Genomic DNA, 15389 nt, shown 5'->3' with positions numbered 1-15389 from the left:
TTTTTTTTTGTCTCGGTGATAGCGGCATAGTATTCAAATGGTTCAAATGGACGAATGGAGGGTGGTCATTGGCATTGGGGGGTACCAAGTAATAGGATATCGAGAGGAGAGTGTAGGGCGAGCATATACCACGACAACATCAAATCTCCTTTGGCCCCATTTCGCATATTCTCATAAGGTCATTTGGTCTAGCGTTAGTACAATGGGTCTTGGGAACTTGTTCAAGCCCCCATCACAGCTGCACACGTTGCAGACCACTATCTTCGCCCAAGATCGCTTCCGGCGCCTGGGGAATTCGAGGTAAAATATTTAATGGGACTATCCTGCATGTTAGAACGTAGATTAATTTCATCTCATCCCTTCTGAAGCAGAAGGTCAACTGTCTCTCATGGAGTCTGTTCCCAATTTTAGCAGGTATGGAGAGCGCATCTCACCAACCTATGAGATAGGTATACACTGTTAACAGACCGCTAATTCAACATCTTCAGTATCATCCACTCACCGTCATTCACCTTCCTCGTCGGCCCACGACATACGAAGCTGACAATCCAGTCGGGGCTCGCCCAGCATGTCTCCAAACCACTCCATAATCTCATGAACGGTCCGACGAGGGAATCAAAACACCGAATCGCCGTTCTGGAAGAAGACGATGTTGAGACCTTCGTCGCTTTCTGCGAGTATGCATACACCGGCGATTATAACGTGCCTCGTCCCGAGCGGGAGGTCCAGGAAGATCACGGGCTTGGAGTAGTCGAGAGCTCGCCGAGTACCGCCACCTGGAGAGAGAATTACCGGTCTGGTTCAATGTCGTCGACTGTCCCACCCCCGGCTCCGTCGCCGCCTCCGCAGTTTCGCCATCGGGGACAAGGACCGTACCATCAGTCTGCGCCTGAGCCCGAGCCGCCAGTGCCTCAGCCCGTGTCTGAGCCTGCGCCCGCCGAGGTCAAGGAACCGGTTACTCCAACCTTTGCGCCAGAGCCTGAGGCCGATTCGGTTCCAGAACCTGAGGCTCCAGTCGATGCAGCAGAGCCAGAGCCAGCGCCAGAGACATACCACGAAGCAGAGACTGCACCAGAGCCACCAGCCGAGGACGTGCCTCCTGCCGACGATAAATGGGCGGTTCCGACCGAAGAACCTGTGTCATGGGAGCCAGAAGAACCCAAGGCAAACAAAAAGAAGGGAAAGAAAGGGAAGAAAGGCAAAAAGCAAGCAGAGCTTGTCGAAGAAGAACTTCCCGTACCAGCTGAAACTGTCAGCCTTACGCCGCCATCAACACCACCGCCAGAAGTTGCTGCCGAGCCTATCCCAGAGCCAGAAGTAGAGCCCGTTGAAGAATGGGCACCCGAAGACCCTGCCCCAGAACCAGAGTTAGAACCGACTGAGCACTGGGAACAGCCAGCTGAAGAGCCTGCACCTGCGGAAGGACCGATGGAAGATTCCTGGACTCAAGACAGAAGCGAAGGCACCAGAATTACCCAAACACAGCCACAAAGACCGATGCTCGACATGTCCTTCGCCCAACAGCAAGCATCCTCACCCTGCGAGCCCGGCCTCAGCCTATGGGACGAGTTCACCTCCCTACAATACGACGAGCCAGCAACCTCCAAGCCCATCCCAATCGAGACGCCAAGCACCGGCCTCCCCTACATCACCTTCCACGCGAAAGTCTACGTCTTCGCCACACGGTACCTAATCCCCGCTCTCGCTCAGCTTTGTCTCCGAAAGTTGCATCGCGACCTGCTCCTTCTCTCGTCGACGGACTTTGAAACCGCCGATCTCGGCGACTCCCAAATTCTAGACGGCTTGGCAGCAACCAAGGCGCAGATGATACTGGAGCTGGTGCATTATGCATACACCAAGACGACCCGACTGGAGCCGATCTCGCCGACGTCCGCGACACAGCTTCGGGAGAACCAACTGCGCCGACTGGTGGTGCACTATGCGGCATGCAACGTGAAGGAATTGGCACGATATCATTCGGCAGAGGATTCGGCCTCGGCAACGCCTTCTTTGCGGCCCGTGGATGCCAAGACGGAGCGGGTTGAGATTTCCACTTCCACTTCTCCGAAGAGTCTTCGTGCTTTGTTGGATTTGACGACAGAGCTGGCCTCTGATCTTGTCTACCGCATGATGTGAGTGGATGTTGTGATGTGATTGGGTCTGGGATGGTATGTGCCTAGACTTTTGGTGTGTTTCTCGTTTCTGCAGAAACTTGATATGATTTCATGCATTGCTGCCCTGGGGATGTTTCGAAAGGACCCGCTGGCGTCTGCATAATTTGAATTTGTCATTTTCTGTTTTCGAGGTGCATTGCATTATCTTGCTTTGGTTTCGCATGATCTTGGCTTTCTGGGGCATTTTCTTTCTTTTTCGTCTTTCTTTTTGAATGAAGTTGTTGATTTTATATTGTATCCATGGGATGTATGTTGTATGTAGACTTCCGGGTGATCAGTCCCGTCCAGATGATAGTAGACCCTGTGGACTCCATCGACTCCATTGACTCCATAGTCAAAAGTTAAACTCCTGTAGCAAAGTGGATTGATGACATCGACATGGGTTTCATCGCCATATATTGTATGTTGTACTCTGTATGTTGTATGTTACTCTCAAAGAGGATCTGGACATCTGGACATCTTGGCGAAATGGCGAAAGATAAGCCAATTCACCAATAATAACCTTTGAAGCCAAAGACCCCTTGAAAGATGATCGACCGATCGACAAAGATCCATGTCCAAATGGTCTTCTTGGCGAGAATCCCAGTGTCAATAGTGTTGTTGATGGGGGGGGGCTGTGAAGATAAGAAGTTCAGGGGAAAAAAGAGTACGTCAAAACGTTCCGACTCCACTTGAACTTGTCGACTTCTCAACTTCTCCCTTGATTTTCATATTGCGTGTTGCATACGTATGTATTTCTATTGAATTTGTTCTACACGTTGTGCATACACGCAATGGTGTTACCTAGTTATATTTTCTCGTATTCATCCAATCCCGCCTCTTCTTCACAGCCCGAACTAAAGCTTGGCAGCGGTCCGTCAACGATGTACTGTCGATCAATGGTCTCTTGGCGTTTGGCGTTCAGGCACGTTGGACGCGCATTGGAAATCCCGGTTTAGACTTTTCTATACATCCTATACCTATCAGGAAGGTTCGGCGTGGGAAATTACCAGAGTCGGCCCGAAGCAACTCGAGTTTGAGATTCATCATCTGAGTAACCTGTCTTTGATTCAAAATGTCTGATGTTGAACTGACACAATATTGTATAGAATTGTCAATCAGCCTTGTACCTCTTCACTCCAAGGACCAAGTCATATCCATTGCGGCGCAGGAAAAAGCGCTATGCACCAATGATCTCTACATGTTCTTGGCAGAGTCCCACGTCCTTGACTTCGTAACCCCCTAGGCATCGAAGTTTTTTGGTATATGCGTCTAACCTGATGTTTAGATCCGCAGTGGATCGCTGTACTTCCGGAACTGCCCCTAGAGGCACTAACCGCCACTCCCCCCTGATGCATATGGAGTATGATGAATCGTCCGAGCCCAACATCCTGGAACGATCTATTCTTATAGATTTCTTTTAGTTTGATGGAATATGGGTCCGACATGCCCATTGAGGCCGCTGGTAGGTCTATTGCAAAGGATTTCATTGCCTTGGCTACCTTGTAATAGAAATCCCTTTTTGGTTTCTGATCGTTTTCACCCAAAAGTATATAGTCTTGGAATTCCTTGGCTGATCTTCAATGAATTGGGGAATTAAGGAATTATGGGAATTGATATGCCTAGATGTTTTGTATTTTGCTGCCCATCCTGGTATATTAACATCTCCCTTTCGCTCCTTCTCGTTCACTTTCATTCATCACTTCAATACTTCCATTCTTCAAGCCTTTGACTTGACTTTGCTTTTCTAGTGATTCTATGAACCATTGGTCCAGAGTCCTGTCTTGAATACATTCACTCTATACTCCTTTTTTTCATGTTCCAACCTTAGGGCTTCCTCTATACTTCATTGCATCAAATCTATACACACAATGTCCAATCCAATTCTACTGGGGGCCTACCCTAACCACAGCCAAGAGCTTTATCCTCCATCTGCACCAGCATCCTCTCACTCCGATACACCCTTCATGGACTCAGAGAAGTGCCAGAAGCAGTACCCTCTCAGCTTCCGCGAGCGCCTCCGCCATTTCACATGGGCATGGTACACTCTCACCATGAGCGCAGGAGGCCTAGCCCTCCTCATAGCAAACCAGCCGAACAAATTCAAAGGCTGCCACGAGATCGGCCTAGCCATCTACCTATTCAACCTCGTCCTCTTCTCCCTCGTCTGCTCTCTCATGGCAGCACGTTTCACAATCCACGGTGGAGCCCTCAACTCCCTCCGCCACGAACGTGAAGGCCTCTTCTTCCCAACCTTCTGGCTCTCTGTCGCAACAATGATAACCGGTCTGGAGAAGTACTTCGGCGAAAACCCTGCCCCATCCTTCACCACAACCCTCGAAGTCCTCTTCTGGATATACTGCGTCTGCACCTTCACCCTCGCCGTGGTACAATACTCCTTCGTCTTCACCTCGCACACCTACCGCCTCCAAACAATGATGCCCTCGTGGATCCTGCCCGCGTTCCCAATCATGCTAAGCGGGACGATCGCGTCCGTCATCTCCTCAAGCCAGCCCGAGCGCGCAGCAATCCCAATCGTCACCGCTGGAATGACCTTCCAAGGTCTGGGCTTCTGCATCTCGTTCATGATGTACTCACACTACATCGGACGGCTGATGGAGAGTGGACTTCCGTGTCGGGAACACAGACCGGCGATGTTCATCTGCGTTGGACCGCCAGCGTTCACGGCGCTTGCTCTCGTGGGTATGGCGCAGGGACTGCCTGAGACATTCAGAGTGATGGGGAGTGAGGACACTGCTGCTGATGGACGCATGCTCGAGATTCTGGCGTTGGCGGCGGGTGCGTTCTTGTGGGCGCTGAGCTTTTGGTTCTTCTGTGTTGCTGCTATTGCGGTCATTCGGTCGCCGCCGACGAGCTTCCATCTCAGCTGGTGGGCGATGGTTTTCCCTAACACGGGGTTTACGATTGCTACTATTACACTTGGCAATGCGTTTGATAGCGCGGCGATCAGAGGTGTTGGCTCTGCGATGACTATCTGCATCGTCTGCATGTTCCTCTTTGTCTTTGTCAACCATGGTCTTGCGGTCTATCGCCAGGATATTATGTATCCTGGTAAGGATGAGGATACCTCGGACTGAGATGCTCCTCCGACCGAGGAATTCTTGTCTCTCATGATCCTTTTGGTTTCTTTCTTGTTACTTTTGGCATTTTCTTGGCTTCTTGCACAATCCTTTTTGACATTCTTCGGTCAATTCTTCGGTCTTCTTTCATTGCACACACTACTGTTCATCTCATTGTTGTCTTTTCATTCTCATGTTGATCTTCTTGTTGATTTTCCTTTTGATCTTTCATCTCAAAAGCGTTCAAGCACTCTGTTTTCTTTGTTTTGGTCCTGTGGGAACTCTTCTGCATCTTCGGCGTCCCATATCTTGTCTGATCTTCCATTTTCTTAGCGTCTACTACATGTCAATAGAATTAGAACGAGAACAAATCATTTCATTGCAATTATTCCATAACTACCTAGTAAGGATAAAACAAAAACAAAAAAAAAAAAGACCAATCCCTTTGATGTGAACAAGTCCGAAGTCTAAGAACCAGAACAAAAGTCACGCGACCATAAAGCCCTACCTGGAAGTCATCCAACAGAAAAGACAACACTGCAGAGGGAAAAAAAAAAAAAAAAAACACCAAAGTGCAACAAGGTAAAAAAGAAAACACTGAAGAGGCTCGTCTTGGCTTCATCCCGAAGGATTACTGGACCCCAGCACCACGATGAGGTGCGAGCCAACGCTGGGGAAATGGCAGAATAAATGGCAAGATAAATGGCAGAAGATGTTGCAAAGCAGACATGATAACAAAGTCCCTCTCTTCACTTCCCAGTCGGCACCAGGTTGCCCCGGGACCGGTGGGCAGAAGGCGGGGGATAAATAGTGAACAAGAAACCCGAAAGATGAAGATGAATAAATGGCAGGGCTCGTCTTGGCTTCACCCCGAAGGGTTACTAGACCCCAGCACCACGATGAGGTGCGAGCCGTCGCTGGGGTAAATGGCAGAATAAATGGCAGATGACGTTTCAAAACAGACATGATGACGAAGTCCCTCTCTTCACTTCCCAGTCGGCACCAGGTTGCCCCGGGACCGGTGAGCAGAAGGCGGGGGATAAATGGTAAACAAGAAACCCGAAAAATGAAATAAATGGCAGGGCTCGACTGAGCCGTCGCTGGACGGGAGTGGAAGAGGGGGTGCAAACAAAGAACAGTGAGAAGGGAAGGGGGAAGAAGAAGAAGAAGAAGAAGATGGATGGATGGAAATGGAAGATTGAGGATGATGAAGATGAAGATGGAAGAGGGGAGATGAAGAAGAGAAAAGGAAAACGGGGGGGAGAGGGGTATTTATAAATAAAAGAATCGATGGCCTCAGGATACACCTGGTCACCCGGGCAATACCTGTGTATGTATGTCACCATTATGTCAATATCCATGTATGTAGAAGTAGAAGTAGAAGTAGAAGTAGAAGTAGAAGAGAAGACAATGATATTGAATCCTATGTAAGAGATTGTCACCTTGCTCTAGCAAGTTTTGTATGGGTATCATGATGACAGGAAAAAGCAGTCTTTTGCCGCACATGGCTTCGTCGCGGTGGAGCGACAGGTCGAGTTCATGCTCGACAGTCAAGCCTTGATCTGAGCTTCTTGGAGCACACTGGCGCGCACTGGACAGACGGCCAGAAGCCCGCGACGCCGACGGCATCTGATGGACTACCACGTGGCCCCGTCTGTTGGGAAACAGTGAACTGCTGAGGCAAGGCTTCCGGATTGTTTGGCAAAGACGGACCTCAGAGTGGTGGTAGACTTGGGATGAAGTGCGAAAGCCGTCCACAGCAGCTTAAGCAATCTTTCTGCCGACGTTACCAATTCCACGGCCGACAATGCTGACAATCACATCTCCATCTCCATTGTCAGGTGCGTCTCGGATACCCCAGCCGGGGGCACCGAACTTGGACAGGTCTCGAGCGAGCTGGACCACGTTGGGATCAGCAATTACATCTCGACCAACCTGCAGCCGACCAACATCCTCTGAGCCCATGGTCATGAGAGTGAACATGGTCGTCGCAGCGGCAGGAGCCACACAACCTCCCTTGGCAACCGCCTCCAGGAGCTGGAATGCACACTGCTTTCCAACTTCCTCAGGGGCTTGACCACCCGATGGCGGAGAGGCCACATCAGCTGAGAAGAGGCAGCCAGTAGAAGACTCTGCCACCAAGGACAAACCAAACCCAAGGCCGATCTTCTTCTTCGCCTGGGGGTTGGTCTTATCCGGAGCTGGTACCAAAGGCGCAGACGCAACGTCGGAGAAGATATAAGTATCAGGGCTGAGTGGGTTAAGGATACCACGGGCGGTCTCAATCATGCGAGCGTTGTTTGAGCCAGACACACCAACCGAGTATACAACACCACGGATGCGCTTGATGCGGCCCGCGTTCATCAAGTGCAGAGTCTTCGGCAGACGGACCTGGTGGCCAAACACGAGCTGTACCTCACCACCACCACCCCTGCCAGTGGGGCCGGTGTTTGATCGTCTCAAGATACGGAGCTCGATGTTGTTGAAGATACCAAATTGTTTGTACAGAGGAAGGATCGCAGTGCGGACGCTGTCGACGGACATATCTCCGGTCTGTGTCGACGAGGTGATCACACCTGGTCCTGTGAAGAGCACCTTCATGGGTGCTTTGGCGAAGGGGGCCAGAAGACAGAGAGGGATCAGGAAGTAACTGAGACCGCGGTTACAGTTGGACGGAAGCTCGTAGGTGATCATGCCGCCGCTGGCTCCAGTACCCGCCGTGCTGCCGGTGATCAAACCTGGCTTGTAGACAAGCACGGTACCTGTGTATGAGATCTCCATTTGAGAGCCATTGGTGATTGCATCTAGGAGACGGAGGAAAGAAATTTCATGAGGCGCAAGACCCGGATTCGTGGGCGACGAGGAACGAATTTGCGAGATGTGGACTGTGCGGCCGGTGAGGGTGGACAAGACCAGGCGATATACCAGATTGTGATGGGATGTAAACCGAAGGGGGGTTGAGAGGTGGTTGCCATTTTGTGTAGTTGGTCAAGACTCTCGCCGTTAAACACCGTAGTCCGGCTTGTTGGATTCGAGATATGAAAAAGAAAAATTGACGGAGGGAAGTTGATCCGGACCGACAGTTAAGTCCGGGGTGGAGCTGATATCTCCGGGGATTAGATCGTTTTGGATTTCTAAGGGTTCCGACCTCATGCGACATTGGCAAAAAAACTACGCAGTAGACTCTGACAAGATCAGATGTTGATATATCCACAATGCTTCCACCAGCGCTAAACATTCCCAAATGGTAAGTCCAAAACTTCACATATCTTTCTTACCATCCCTCCCCCACTATATGACACCGTGATTCATCACGCGACCCACAAGCAAGCTATCCCCAAATCCAACTGCTAACGAAATCTATCTAGGCTCGAAGAAAACGCCCACCTCCTCCAACCACCGGTCAATAATTACTGCGTCTACCACCCTTCAACACCGGCCACAGCCGGCTACACAGTGATGATAGTGGGCGGGCCCAATGCCCGAACCGACTTCCACATCAACACAACTCCAGAGTTCTTCTACCAGTACCGGGGATCAATGCTCCTCAAGACAGTTGACAACTCAACCACACCTCCTAGCTTCCAAGATATCCCCATCCATGAAGGCTCGATCTTCCTACTGCCCCCGAACACCCCACACTGCCCCGTGCGCTTCAAGGACACTGTCGGTGTCGTGATGGAGCAGCCGCGGGCTAAGGATGCAGTCGATGCTATGAGATGGTATTGCAAGAGCTGCAAGGAGATTGTCTGGGAGAAGAAGTTTGTGTGTGTTGACCTAGGGACGCAGGTTAAGGCTGTGGTTGAGGAGTTTGCGGCCGACGAGGAAAAGCGCAAGTGTAAGGCTTGTGGAGAGATTGCAGCATCGAAATATGCGGATGGGGAAATTGTGCAGCCGCCGACTCATCCTGAATAGTATACTGATCAGGGCCATTGGAGGGTGGGTTTGGTGAGGCTCTAACTGTAATCGTTTTCGGTCATGAATGGTTATGAGTGACGAATTCAACATTCTTTGATGTGATATGAATACAAATAAAAATGGAATAGAATGATATGGATACATCCCTCGACATATCAAAAGGCGATTCAAGTCGAGGTCAACTTGAGATACAACGGAACATGGAAAGCTGTTGTATGCACCAACGAACGATATCTTATTATGACCAAGGTATGGTATTTATTACAAGCACACAGCCCTCACCGTGTTGCAATTCCTCTGCTTTCCTCCAGCCCCCGAAAAAGGAAACACCATTTATTAACCGGGGTAACCGACCCAACAATCATGTACTAAGAAAAAACACCCCATAGATGCATGCAGCAGAGAGCTGCAATCTTGTGTGGTGCACCAAACCCATGCATATCCAGAACATTATTCATCAAACGGGCAGTCGATGCTTTCGTGGCCGTCTTGTTCACAGAGAGCACACCACTTGGACTCATCGATGACTCCCGATGACTTTCCGGCAATGGGAGCCATGGATGAGCCCAGCCCACTGATGCCCTTCAGTCCTTCCATGACTACATCCCGCCCTGTCTTTAGTGCTGGGGGAGTATCGGCATGGATGGACGAGGCCTTGGTCTGGAGGGGTTCGGTCTTCTCAACTGGGTGTTCATCGGCAAGTTCGTCGGCAGCATCATGTTTGGGGGCCTTCTGTTCAGCGGTGTTCTGACCAGAGCCGAACATGCTGGTGCAGTTCAGGATGTCGTGGCCGCCTGTTTCACAGATCTCGCACCACATGGTGTCCTCGTCGGAAGAGCGCTCGGATTCATGCATGGTCTCCAGTCGCGATTGAGAAGAGTTGGAGATGCCACGGTGATGGCGGGGCTCCGAAGGAGCATCGTGCCAGTCGGTCGGGACCACTGTACGGTCAGAAAGACGGTTGGGGTTTGGGTTGTTTGAGTGATTGGAAATATTGCCTGCAGAGTGCGATGGCCTGTGTTGCTTTGGTGAAAGGGTGACAGTAGAGCTGCGGCGGCGACCATCAGACTGCAGGTGCATTTCTTGAAGTTGACGCTCGAGCTCTTCGATCCTATTGTCTTTGCGGTTTGTAGTTTCTTCCACCTCTTGCAGTCGAATCTCCAGCTGAGTAACGTGCTCCGGATTATGGTCATGGTCCGCCGAGCCGTTTTGTCCCAAGCCTGCCGCACTGGGGTTTCCGCGGCTCAATGAATGAATAATGGCCTTGAGTCCTCGGATCTCATCATCCTTCTGGTCCAATTCACTACTGCTTCGGGGTCCGTCTGCGGCGGCGTGTGCATCTTTCAGCGCAGCGGCGGAGTGATCACGCTCCTTCTTCAGCTCCAGCTTGGTGCGCTCAACTTCACCGCGGAGGAACTCGACTTCGGCCCTAGCCTCGGCCTCTCCACGCCGGGCGTCCTCGAGGCCTTCCTCTAACTCCGATACCAGCTCTTCCAACTGCTTGAGCTGCTGTGCAACAACCTCAACATCTTCGCCGCGGTCCTGCAGTTCCTTGTTCTGCTGTATAAGCTCGTCGAGACGCTGCTCGTAGACGCGTTCTGTTTCGGAGGCTGCGATCTCCAATGTGTCGAGGGTGCTTCTGAAGTCGGCGCGGTGGCCGTCGAATTCGGCCGTTAATTGGATAATCCGCTCGTTACGTTCCCGTAACTGTGTACGGACCGAATGACCCTCCGATCCCTCCATCTCCTCCAAGGTCTTCTGGAACTCGCTCAAAGTCCCAGACTGCTCATCGAGCTGCTTATCTCGGTCCAAAAGCTGCTTCTCTAGACTCTTGATCTGATCCTTCAAGTCTTGAGTCTCCGACGAGAGTGGTCGGCGGAAGTCCGATGGCCGTCCATACGACGAAGCATCATCATCCACACTAAGTCGCGACGAGGGTCTATCAGACAACCGAGATGGTGCCTTGACGGGGCTACGCATGGCGCTGTTCAACCCGCTGGTCCTCGATGCTGCCGATGGTGTACGCAAGCCGGCCAGGTTTAGTTTCGGAGGGGGCGGCACGCGCGGGGATTCAGGTCGAGGAAGAGAGGGTCGTCGGACTCGAGGCCGGGGGGTAGCAAGAGCTGCACCGACAGATTTGCTGAAGTTGACAGGTCCCCCACGTGCAGGAGTGGTGGGTGTAGAGATATTGGAGGATCGTCTTGTGACATACTTGCTGTTGTTCATGGGGACGAATATGCCAGAACCCGGGATCGAGGTTGCAAAGTACTTCCGGCCGTCAACATCGCCGCTGTTTTTGCCTCTTTGCGCGTGTTCGGAGCTCAGTTCGACTCCTGCAAATCGTCCGGCCTTCCCCGCTACCGATCCCAAGTATTTGATCGTCCCATACATGCCACCGGGGACATTCACCACGTCACCGACCTGTACATCATCGGGGTGCGCCATTGCGGAGAGATATGGGGCGGTATGAATATGAAGATAAAAAAGAGGTGGGATGCGGCTTTTAAATAAGATGTCCGGGCGAATATCAATAGTCCCTGGAAGGGTTCAGAAGTCAAGGGTGTAGAGGGAGCGTTAGGAGAATGCAAGGATATTAAGTTGACGGCCCAACTCCCACCATGGCGATTGGGAAGGAAAAAAAGAGAGAGAAACAAATGAAAAAAGACAGACCCGACCAGTTCCAATTTGAACTAGTTAGAATATGAGAAAAGAGAGTGATCGAGAAATCCACCTGGGCAACGATATAACATGAGAAAGGGGGGGAGACAACAAATAAAAGGACTCCACTCCACGTAATGCCAACCATTGACACCTTCAACTTCCACCATCTCCTCTTCTGCATATACAATCCTTACCTCTCTGCATCTCCAAGACACACATCTCTACGACGATCTTGTCCATTCTGTACTAACTCCTGCGCATCTACCACCGTGCCGGACGTCACCGGGCCCCAACACCTCTACCTCCTGCCGTCGCATTATACACCATGGCGCAATACTTCTTCGATCTCCTGTACAATTTCACGGATTGCATGTGTTGCTTTCCCAGCTCCCCACAGCTAAAGATCAACAACCGGAGTTTCAAGCTCCTACGTTTGTTGGGCGAGGTATGGATACCCGATAACGATAGCTGCAAGCTGGTCTGAACTGACAACGCAACAGGGCGGGTTTTCCTATGTCTACCTAGTCCAAGATAAGACGAGCTCCGAATTATTCGCGCTGAAGAAGATCCGCTGTCCATTCGGCCAGGAATCCGTATCGCAAGCCCTGAAAGAAGTCGAAGCCTACAACATCTTCAACTCCCAATCCAACATCATCCACTCAATCGACCACTGCGTGTCCACAGAATCCGGCTCGAAATTCAGATCCGATGGCGGAGATCCAGGCTCGAAGACGGTCTATATCCTACTCCCATACTACCAGCGCGGTAATCTCCAGGATGCCATCAATGCCAATCTCGTCAACCATACCAAGTTCCCAGAGAAGCGGTTGATGGTCTTGATACTCGGTGTTGCAGATGCGCTTCGCTCGATGCATCAGTATCGGGTGAAGAGTGGGGCGGCATCTACACGAAAGGCGAAGGGTGTTCGGAGAGAAGGCGAGGAGGCAGACGAGGAACGGACCATGCAGATGAAACCGAAACGGAGGGCTTCCCATCGCGTCGCGGAGGATGAGGAGGATGAGGAGAATGAGCCCCTGATGGATGACGAGGTCACTCGGAGTCAGGAAGGTGTCGAGGATGGGGACCTGCGCCCTTATGCGCACCGAGATGTCAAGCCTGGTGAGTTGATGTTTTGGCTGCAGATGCAGATGCAGATGCAGATGCGGAAATTTCGAACCGACTCAACGAGCTAACTATCGTTATAGGAAACATCATGATCGACGACAACGGCCAATCACCCATCTTGATGGATCTAGGCTCTTTGGCGCCCAGCCCCATCGCTATTACATCGCGCTCTCTCGCCTTGGCAGTGCAGGATACCGCAGCAGAACACAGCACGATGCCATATCGCGCACCGGAGCTCTTCGATGTCAAGACGGGGTCGATCATTGACACCAAGGTTGATATCTGGTCGCTTGGCTGCACACTCTATGCCTGTCTCGTGGGCAAGAGTCCCTTCGAGGCACGCAGTGAAGAGACTGGTGGAAGCTTGAGCATGTGCGTTCTTGGTGGTGACTGGCGATTCCCCGATGAGAAGTCTGGCGCTTCTAAGGGTAAAGCAAAGTCGGGCGAAAGCGAGGATTCATCCAAAAACGATCCCCCTGCGATCAGTGCACCCGTCAAGGATATTGTTCGCAGATGTCTCACGGTTGAACCCTCGGAACGGCCCGACATTGATGAGCTTATCGAGCTCATGAAGGGTGTAATTGACCAGATGCCCGAAGATGACGCGGGTCCATCTCACTGAGATCTACCCGATCTTACATGTTTCCTATTTTGTCTGCGTTCTTCTCCTTTGACCGGCAGGCTCCGTATGCATGCGATTTCTTTAGCTGTACATTATGAATGTGAATTTCATTTTCCTGATATCAGGGCTGATCACCATCTACTCTTGTTCGAAGTTACCCAGCGTGTCTATAAGTTGCAACCCATAATTCCATTCGATATTTACCACCCTATTACTTGCTCCCGTCGTTATTTTATCATGGGTGAGGTCGAATATATAATCCGAGATGGCTTCATGGTGACGAAATGCCGAGCATGTCCACGATTCAACCCAAGCAGACATCTCTCAACCCATCAACACAAACCAAACAGAATCCAGCACAATGAGCAATACCTTCAATGACCAGACACAGGGGGCGGACGTGACGAAGTTGTTCCCAGACCGGGTGAAGCAAAAAACATGTACCGCCACAACGCCAACAACCCAATTGTTAACTATATCAAACTAATCAACCCGCCCACAGTTCTAATATCTGGCCTCAAACGAGGCGATCTCGCCGCAACAACCGCGGACGCCCTCGCCCACGGCGGCGCAAGAACCATAATATTCACGGGCCGCTCACAGTCCGAACTCCAGCCGGTGATCGACCACATCAACCGGAAATACAAAACGGTTGAAATGATCTTTGTGACGGCCGACGCCGGCAGCCTGACTTCGTTCCGCGAGGCAGCGCATACTATCAAGAAGCTGGGTATGTCGATTGATGGCTTCATTGGATTTCCCGAGGTCATGGCTGTACCGTGGGAGCGCACGGAGGATGGGCTCGAGTCTCATTTCCAGAAGAATTACCTGTGTTATTTCCTGCTGCTGAATCTGCTCTGTGATGTTATGGGGCCCAGGTCGAGGGTTGTTCTGGTTACATCTAGTTTGCGGAATGAGCCGCCTGCGCCTTCATGGGATGATTTGGAGTTTGAGGTGAGTTTGACTGTGTTGTTGTTTGAGATATATGTTATATGCTTGCTGGTGTAGCAGATGCTGATTTGGATAGAATGGAGAAAATTACCACAGTCTCGATGGATATTCGCAGTCGATGCTGGCAATCATCTTGTTCGTCAAGTCTATTGCGAAGAAGTATAGCGGATCTATCGCTGCCTTTTCTGCAAATCCAGGAAGTGAGTTGATTGGTGAATATGTTCTTTGTTCTCATTTTCATTCGATGCAGATACCAAAACCAACGTTCAGACATACGTTGCATGGGATGATATCAAATCCTGGCTGCAGCGTAAGAAAGAAGGTATGTCCAGATAGCAGATAGCGGCGAAGACCATTTGATTTGACAGGATTTCCTCCAGCCGGCGAAGATATACCGGTCCTTTTACAGCAAGCGCCGAAATCTCTCGCTCAGGGCAGCGCCACGGTGTTGCGCGGATTGCTCGATCCGGAGCTTGAAGGTAAGATAACCGTGCGATATAGAGGGTAGATGTGTATATGGGATGTACTGATTGGTGGGATATGAGGTATCAGTCCAATCTGGAGCCTTTCTTGACCATTGCCAGATACCCAGGTTACCGCATCTCGACTTCCCGGCGGGTGAAGAAAGTGCAGAGGCGTTATGGAAACGAAGCCAAGGAATAGTTGAGACGTTTCTTTCCTGAAAGGGGACAAGGCATTAGGCCCAAATAGGAAGGCAATCTATGGGGGCTATCAAAGAAATTGCCAGCCTTGTCGGTCCTGTCAGTCCTGTTGGTCTGATAAGTATCGGACTTAACACCGATGTTCTCCATCTTCTCCGCAATTGAATTGGAGATGTTTTGTAGGGAAAGTGATGATTGGCTGAAAAGGACAATCTAA

At 50.9% G+C, this 15389-nt stretch overlaps 8 protein-coding genes across 8 annotated transcripts; 6 read left to right on the top strand and 2 right to left on the bottom strand.

Annotated features, from left to right (window-relative positions):
• Positions 1-388: 388 nt before the first annotated feature.
• Positions 389-2136, top strand: N7471_007941 (uncharacterized protein; the record flags this gene model as incomplete). The annotated part of the gene is made up of 2 exons (XM_057280660.1): positions 389-414; positions 489-2136. The coding sequence occupies 2 exons, from the start codon at positions 389-391 to the stop codon at positions 2134-2136; spliced, it is 1674 nt and encodes a 557-aa protein (XP_057134920.1).
• A 1888-nt stretch (positions 2137-4024) lies between these two features.
• On the top strand, positions 4025-5251 carry N7471_007940 (tellurite-resistance/dicarboxylate transporter family protein; the record flags this gene model as incomplete). The annotated part of the gene is made up of 1 exon (XM_057280659.1): positions 4025-5251. The coding sequence occupies one exon, from the start codon at positions 4025-4027 to the stop codon at positions 5249-5251; it is 1227 nt and encodes a 408-aa protein (XP_057134919.1).
• Positions 5252-6063: 812 nt separating this feature from the next.
• N7471_007939 (uncharacterized protein) lies at positions 6064-6511 on the top strand (the record flags this gene model as incomplete). Its single annotated transcript, XM_057280658.1, has 3 exons — positions 6064-6155; positions 6196-6279; positions 6316-6511. The coding sequence occupies 3 exons, from the start codon at positions 6064-6066 to the stop codon at positions 6509-6511; spliced, it is 372 nt and encodes a 123-aa protein (XP_057134918.1).
• Positions 6512-6997: 486 nt separating this feature from the next.
• N7471_007938 (RNA 3'-terminal phosphate cyclase-like protein) lies at positions 6998-8208 on the bottom strand (the record flags this gene model as incomplete). The annotated part of the gene is made up of 2 exons (XM_057280657.1): positions 6998-8118; positions 8181-8208. 2 exons carry the CDS (start codon positions 8206-8208, stop codon positions 6998-7000), a joined length of 1149 nt encoding a protein of 382 aa, XP_057134917.1.
• Positions 8209-8370: 162 nt separating this feature from the next.
• Positions 8371-9294, top strand: N7471_007937 (3-hydroxyanthranilate 3,4-dioxygenase). Its single transcript, XM_057280656.1, has 2 exons — positions 8371-8480; positions 8602-9294. Exons 1-2 carry the CDS (start codon positions 8449-8451, stop codon positions 9146-9148), a joined length of 579 nt encoding a protein of 192 aa, XP_057134916.1. The 5' UTR covers positions 8371-8448; the 3' UTR covers positions 9149-9294.
• Positions 9295-9601: 307 nt separating this feature from the next.
• N7471_007936 (CAP-Gly domain containing linker protein BIK1) lies at positions 9602-11596 on the bottom strand (the record flags this gene model as incomplete). Its single annotated transcript, XM_057280655.1, has 1 exon — positions 9602-11596. The coding sequence occupies one exon, from the start codon at positions 11594-11596 to the stop codon at positions 9602-9604; it is 1995 nt and encodes a 664-aa protein (XP_057134915.1).
• Positions 11597-12137: 541 nt separating this feature from the next.
• On the top strand, positions 12138-13559 carry N7471_007935 (putative serine/threonine protein kinase ENV7; the record flags this gene model as incomplete). Its single annotated transcript, XM_057280654.1, has 3 exons — positions 12138-12257; positions 12313-12931; positions 13018-13559. 3 exons carry the CDS (start codon positions 12138-12140, stop codon positions 13557-13559), a joined length of 1281 nt encoding a protein of 426 aa, XP_057134914.1.
• Positions 13560-13997: 438 nt separating this feature from the next.
• Positions 13998-15173, top strand: N7471_007934 (putative oxidoreductase, short-chain dehydrogenase/reductase family; the record flags this gene model as incomplete). Its single annotated transcript, XM_057280653.1, has 5 exons — positions 13998-14513; positions 14587-14710; positions 14761-14832; positions 14891-14989; positions 15103-15173. The coding sequence occupies 5 exons, from the start codon at positions 13998-14000 to the stop codon at positions 15171-15173; spliced, it is 882 nt and encodes a 293-aa protein (XP_057134913.1).
• Between the last annotated feature and the right edge of the window lie 216 nt (positions 15174-15389).

Source organism: Penicillium samsonianum (genome assembly GCF_028829775.1).
Source record: "Penicillium samsonianum strain IBT 33392 chromosome Unknown utg000004l_segment0_segment0, whole genome shotgun sequence".
Taxonomy (NCBI): domain Eukaryota; kingdom Fungi; phylum Ascomycota; class Eurotiomycetes; order Eurotiales; family Aspergillaceae; genus Penicillium; species Penicillium samsonianum.
The sequence above is the reverse complement of the archived record's forward strand: the minus strand, read 5'-3'. Positions and strand labels throughout refer to the sequence as shown.

What these genes read in the sequence shown, in the direction of transcription:
- N7471_007937 (XM_057280656.1), top strand. Translation starts at nt 8,449, where the DNA reads ATGCTTCCACCAGCGCTAAACATTCCCAAATG. An exon ending in GCGCTAAACATTCCCAAATG is followed by an intron (nt 8,481 to 8,601) that starts GTAAGTCCAAAA and finishes AAATCTATCTAG; the next exon opens with GCTCGAAGAAAACGCCCACC.